Genomic DNA, 6659 nt, shown 5'->3' on the forward strand with positions numbered 1-6659 from the left:
GCCAATTACATAACAGCGACGCAGCGAAGCCTGTCCAAATTCGAAGATTCCCCCAAACGTGGCCGAAAAATGCATCCTTCATTTCCCCAGATTTGAAGGATGGGTCGGGTGTATACTTCGTGGCCCAACCTATCCCACAATTCATAGCGTGGCCCTGCCAATTCCAGTTTTCAACAATGGCGGCAGCTACTTACAAATTTCTTCTCGGTTTATCAAGACATCACATATTTGCAAAAGGGCTCTGACGTGTTCGGAGACGTCTGTTACCCACCCGCTCAATAGCTAGAGGGTTCAAGGTTCACTAGAGCTGGCGAGAACAGTGAACTCCCGGCACATCATTTTCAAACCCCTTTGTGTTCTTTCGCATTGTTAATGTTTGGCTTTTTTCAGTGTTTTATTTGTTCCTCAATAAATTGGTTTGGCTGAGATTAAAGTTAGAGTTTTTACACAGCTGAATAAATGTCAAACAGAACTGATTAAACAGAAGCGTGAAATGGTCGAGAATTTACTCCAGTGTCCTGTTATATTTTACACAGAAAGAACAGACGGACGAGTTTATTAAACTCCCCCGAGACAATCTGCAAATGTCATTAAAAGTTTAATAAACTATCATCTTGTCTTTATTTTTAGTTAGCACATACATTAAACACTTAAAGCTGTAAGCTAATGATAATTATATAAGAGCAGACACATGCTGATGCAATAAGCTGTACGTTTTATGTCCAATGGACGCATGATCTGATTAGTTGACTAATCGCAAAAAATAATCGGTGACTAGTCGACTATCAAAATAATCGTTTGTGGCAGCCCATGTCATGGTCCCTGTGCCTCACCAGCTGATTCTGTATTAGGCAACATGTTTTCTCTCTCTCTCTCTCTCTCTCTCCTGCCGGGGCGATGCTCATTACGGGCTCCCGCCCCTGGCCCACGCACCTGCTGCCGATCGGGATAATCACAAGGCCGATTTAAGACAGCAGCACTGTGTCACTCGTCGCTGGATCGTTGAGTTATCAGCGTCAGTCGCTCAGTAGATTGCAAATAAGGATCTGTGAGTTCGTTCCGTCTGTTCGCCTCTAACTATTATCTCTGTGTACAGATCTATCCCGGACCTTTCCCTGCCTGCCTGTCATCCCGTGGACGAGTGAGTGGATGGTGTTTCCCCAGTGTGGGGAGTGAAGAGAGAGAGCCTTTGGAGGACGTCAGATCCCCGTCTTTTCCCTCACATACCCCGGAACCCTGGACCCCCCTCCCCTCCCTCCAGCACTTTGTAAATAGCATCACCTGGTGTCGTTGTGTGAATAAAATCTGTAAATCCTGTAAGGAGTCCCGGTCTGCGCCTGAGTCCGTTAACTGAAACCTGACAGAACGATCCAGCCATCATGGACTCAGCAGGTCGGGACCCAGCCGCTCAGGACCCTGTCGCTCAGGCACTCATCGCTCAGGGAGCTGCTCTGGCTCGACATGAGCAAATGCTCGAGCGGCTCCACCACGAAATGGCGGCGCTTACGCAGGCGGTCGCTCGCTTAACACCTCTGGAGAGTGATCCCCGGCCGGCGGCTCCCGCCCCCCAGGAGCCTGCGCCTGCCGCTGCGAGCACACCTCCGGCACCTCTGCCACCCTCGGACGGACCCCTGCCCACGCCGGAACCTTTTACGGGTGAGTCGGACAAGTGTGCTGGTTTTCTGGCTCAATGTACTCTTGTGTTCCGTGAGCAGCGGCGCTTCCATAACAACGACGGTGCCAAAATAACCTTTTTTGTCCAGTTGCTGCGGGACCGGGCTTTAAAGTGGGCTCAGGTCGTGCTTAGCTCGGATCCCGGGATTGCCTATGCTGATTTCCTGTCTAAATTCCAGACTGTGTTCAATAAAGGCTCAGGCGCTGAAGTCGCCGCGCTTCGTCTGCTGAACTACAAACAAGGGAAGCGGAGCATGTCTGACTATTCTATTGATTTTTGGATTTTGGCTGAAGAGACAGGCTGGGGCCCGGAGGCCTTACGGAGTGCACTGCTCAATAATGTTCGTGAAGAGGTGAAAGATGAACTCATTATGCGAGATCTCCCCCACTCTCTTACCGAGTTAATGGCTTTATGTATTAAGGTGGATGACCGGCTGCGAGCTCGTCGTCTGCCGCGGCACTACGATTCCCAGGAGGCCACGGGGCAGTGGAGGGCTGGCTCCACCTCGGAGCCCAGCTCTTCCCGGCAGGCAGAGAGCGCAGACGGAGGAGAGCAACCCATGCAGATTGGAGGCTCGCATCTCTCCGCCGCGGAACGCCAGCGCCGTATCTCTGCCGGTGAGTGCCTCTATTGCGGCCACAAGGGACATGTGGTCGCCTCTTGCCCATCTCGAGCAAAAGGTCGCGCCCACCAGTGACGGTAGGAGTGCTGGTGGGCGGTCTCAGCCAAGACAAATCTCCTCCACGGTTAATGCTGTCTGCCCAGCTCACGGTCAACACCAAAGGTCATGTTCTCTCCGTTTTGATAGATTCAGGGGCGGAACAGAATTTTATTGACTCTGAGTTAGCAGACCGCCTTCAGCTAGGGCAGGAACCTCTTCCCCACACTTTGCGTGTCACTGCTTTGTCCGGCCAGCGCCTACCTGACATTACTCACGTCACTGAGCCCGTTATTCTTACTCTGTCTGGCAACCATACTGAGGAAATATGTTTTTTTGTGTTTAAGGCCACTCGGACGCCGCTCGTTCTCGGGCACCCCTGGCTTCGTCAACACAACCCGTGCATTAATTGGCTTACGGGACGCATTACGGGGTGGGGAGAGGAATGCCATATGACCTGCCTTAAATCCGCCTCACCGCCTCACACACCAGCCTCCCTCGCCAAGTCGACCGCGCCCTCCGATTTGTCCGGAGTGCCCCCTGTTTATCATGATCTCGCCGAAGTGTTTCGCAAGGACCGGGCCCAGTCGTTGCCTCCTCACCGACCGTACGATTGCGCTATCGACTTACTCCCTGGCGCGCCATTGCCTACTAGCCGTCTCTACAGCATCTCTCTACCGGAGCGAGAGGCTATGGAGTCATACATCTCAGAGTCCCTCGCCGCCGGCTTGATCCGCGCATCCTCATCGCCCGTAGCAGCAGGGTTTTTCTTCGTCGAGAAAAAAGACAAGTCTCTCCGCCCGTGCATCGACTACCGTGGATTAAATAACATAACCATCAAAAACAAATATCCACTCCCACTTCTGACCTCTGCTTTTGAGCTGCTCCAGGGGGCGACAGTTTTCAGCAAATTGGACTTGAGGAGCGCATATCACTTAGTTCGGATCCGAGAGGGCGACGAGTGGAAGACCGCCTTCAATACTCACCTTGGACACTTTGAATACTTGGTTATGCCATTCGGCCTCTCTAATGCTCCTGCAGTTTTTCAAGCACTCGTTAATGATGTTTTGAGGGATTTCATCGACAGGTTCGTCTTCGTCTACCTCGACGACATCCTGATCTTCTCCAAATCACTGTCAGAGCATGAGACCCACGTCAGACAGGTCCTGCAACGCCTGCTGGAAAATCGGTTGTTCGTAAAAGGTGAGAAATGTGTCTTCCACGTGTCCACAGTTGCCTTCTTAGGCTACGTCATCGAGCAGGGAGACCTACGTCCTGACCCAGCTAAGGTGAAAGCCGTGGTGGAGTGGCCTGAACCCCCCAACCGACGGCAGCTGCAGCGGTTCCTCGGCTTCGCTAACTTCTATAGGAGGTTCATCCGGGACTATAGCAAGGTAGCTCTGCCTTTAACACAATTGACCTCTCCCAAGGTTCCTTTTCAGTGGAACGATGCTGCCCAATCAGCCTTCCTGGAGCTGAAAGAGCGATTCGCCTCAGCACCCATTCTGGTCCAGCCCGACCTAACCCTGCAGTTTGTGGTGGAGGTGGACGCATCCGACACGGGAGTAGGAGCGGTCCTCTCACAACAGAGGGATGGTAAGCTCCACCCGTGTGCCTTTTTCTCCCGTCGTCTCACCCCCGCAGAACGCAACTACGACATTGGCGATCGGGAACTTCTTGCCATCAAGCTCGCCTTGGAGGAGTGGAGGCACTGGCTGGAGGGCACTGCCCAACCGTTCATCGTTTGGACAGACCATAGGAATCTGGCATATCTGCAAACCGCAAAGAGGCTTAACGCCAGACAAGCAAGGTGGGCTCTGTTTTTTACGCGGTTCCACTTTTCAATCACTTACAGGCCAGGATCCCGCAACGTCAAGCCGGACGCCCTGTCTCGACAGTTCTCCACCTCCGAAGACCCGGCGGACCCTGCTCCCATCCTCCCGGCCACCTGTGTGGTGGGGGCTGTCTCCTGGGAAATCGAGTCGGCCATTCGCGAGGCTCAGAGAGCCGAACCGGATCCAGGAGGCGGCCCTGCGGGGCGCCTGTTCGTTCCCCAACCTGTCAGGTCTCAGGTGTTACAGTGGGCACACACAGCCCGTTTCTCCTGTCACCCAGGAATACACCGCACAATTGCTTTCCTACAGCGCTACTTTTGGTGGCCCACCCTGAGCCGGGACGCCAAGGAATACGTCTCCGTGTGTACAACCTGCGCTCGAAACAAGACCCCAAACCAGCCACCCTCGGGTCCGCTTCATCCCTTACCCACGCCTACCAGACCATGGTCCCATGTTTCTCTGGATTTTGTGACCGGCCTCCCGCCATCTGCAGGTAATACGGTCATACTCACGATCATTGACCGCTTTTCTAAGGCGGCTCACTTTGTTGCTCTGCCCAAGCTGCCTACAGCATTGGAGACTGCTCGCCTGCTCACCACCCATGTCTTTCGCCTGCACGGCATTCCAGATGACATCGTGTCTGACCGGGGTCCTCAATTCACGTCCCGTGTGTGGAGGGAGTTCTGCACCTCATTGGGATCTAAGGTCAGTCTCTCCTCTGGTTATCATCCGCAGAGCAATGGCCAGTCCGAACGGGCGAACCAGGAGTTGGAGGCGGCCCTGCGCTGCGTCGTCTCTTCCAACCAGGCCGTCTGGAGCGAGGAACTGCCCTGGATCGAGTACGCCCACAACAGCATGACCTCCTCCGCCACGGGCCGGTCCCCTTTCGAAGCTTCTCTGGGGTTCCAGCCACCTCTTTTTCCCTCCATCGAAGGCGAACACTCTGTGCCATCCGTCCGGGCGCATCTGCGTAGGTGTCGTCGGGTGTGGAAGGCCACCCGGGCTGCGTTGTTACGCACCAAGGACCGCAACAAACGCTTCGCTGACCGCCGCCGGTCCTCCGCTCCCGCCTATACTGTTGGGCAGAAGGTATGGCTTTCCACACGCTTCGTTCCCATCCGGGCGGAATCCAGGAAGCTCTCTCCTGCCTATATCGGCCCGTTCGGGATCTCGGCTTTGGTTAACCCTGTGTCTGTTAAGCTCAAGCTGCCTCGCAACATGAAGATACACGATGTTTTCCATGTGTCTCAGGTTAAACCTCTCCGGTCCAGTCCTCTGTGCCCGCCTTCCAGGCCCCCTCCTCCCCCCCGGCTCGTGGACGGTCTGCCGGCTTACTCGATCACCCGTATCATGGATTCTCGGCGGCGGGGGCGTGGCTTCCAGTACCTGGTGGATTGGGAGGGCTATGGCTTGGAGGAGCGGTCCTGGGTCCCTCGGGCGGCCATCCTGGACCGGCGCATGCTGCGAGCGTTCCATCGTCTGCATCCGGATAAGCCTGGTGGGTCGCCGGGGGGCTCCCGTTGAGGGGGGGGTACTGTCATGGTCCCTGTGCCTCACCAGCTGATTCTGTATTAGGCAACATGTTTTCTCTCTCTCTCTCTCTCTCTCTCTCTCCTGCCGGGGCGATGCTCATTACGGGCTCCCGCCCCTGGCCCACGCACCTGCTGCCGATCGGGATAATCACAAGGCCGATTTAAGACAGCAGCACTGTGTCACTCGTCGCTGGATCGTTGAGTTATCAGCGTCAGTCGCTCAGTAGATTGCAAATAAGGATCTGTGAGTTCGTTCCGTCTGTTCGCCTCTAACTATTATCTCTGTGTACAGATCTATCCCGGACCTTTCCCTGCCTGCCTGTCATCCCGTGGACGAGTGAGTGGATGGTGTTTCCCCAGTGTGGGGAGTGAAGAGAGAGAGCCTTTGGAGGACGTCAGATCCCCGTCTTTTCCCTCACATACCCCGGAACCCTGGACCCCCCTCCCCTCCCTCCAGCACTTTGTAAATAGCATCACCTGGTGTCGTTGTGTGAATAAAATCTGTAAATCCTGTAAGGAGTCCCGGTCTGCGCCTGAGTCCGTTAACTGAAACCTGACAGCCCACATCAAGTAAAACAGCAAAAAAATAAATAAAGATCCAAGATTCAGCAGCACTAATTGCTGTCGCTTTTAAACCTATTTTCACCTGTTTAGCAGAAGTGGGGCCGATGGAGGTTTGCCCGGTGCTGCAGCGATCATGTCAGTCGGGGGTTCCTGAGGTGTGTCAGCAGGAACTAAAATCTAAGCTGAAGAAGAAGTTCCAGTGCATGTTTGAGGGGATCGCTAAAGCAGGAAACCCAACCCTTCTGAATCAGATCTACACAGAGCTGTACATCACAGAGGGAGGGACTGCAGAGGTCAATGATGAACATGAGGTCAGACAGATTGAAAAAGCATCCAGGAAACCAGACAGACCAGTCAATCAAATCAGTCAAAAAGACATTTTTAAAATTCCACCT

The 6659-nt window shown here is 54.2% G+C and overlaps 1 protein-coding gene across 3 annotated transcripts; it reads left to right on the forward strand.

Moving 5' to 3' along the window:
* The first annotated feature begins 818 nt into the window (after window positions 1-818).
* Window positions 819-6250, forward strand: LOC147301741 (uncharacterized). 3 transcript variants are annotated; one of them, XM_086283786.1, is made up of 3 exons: window positions 819-1015; window positions 1097-1656; window positions 5993-6250. In XM_086283786.1, the coding sequence occupies exons 2-3, from the start codon at window positions 1380-1382 to the stop codon at window positions 6070-6072; spliced, it is 357 nt and encodes a 118-aa protein (XP_086139912.1). In that variant the 5' UTR covers window positions 819-1015; window positions 1097-1379; the 3' UTR covers window positions 6073-6250. The 3 variants fall into 3 exon arrangements, 2 of the variants coding, with proteins under 2 accessions (XP_086139912.1, XP_086139913.1); XM_086283787.1 differs by lacking the exon at window positions 5993-6250 and adding an exon at window positions 1854-2102; XR_015127243.1 differs by lacking the exons at window positions 819-1015; window positions 1097-1656 and adding an exon at window positions 5789-5911.
* The last annotated feature ends 409 nt before the right edge of the window (window positions 6251-6659 follow it).

This window comes from Aulonocara sp. 'chitande type north' Nkhata Bay, linkage group LG23, assembly GCF_057382095.1.
Source record: "Aulonocara sp. 'chitande type north' Nkhata Bay isolate Kocher_YH1m ecotype deep benthic linkage group LG23, A_spYH_male_GT1.1, whole genome shotgun sequence".
Lineage (NCBI taxonomy): Eukaryota > Metazoa > Chordata > Actinopteri > Cichliformes > Cichlidae > Aulonocara > Aulonocara sp. 'chitande type north' Nkhata Bay.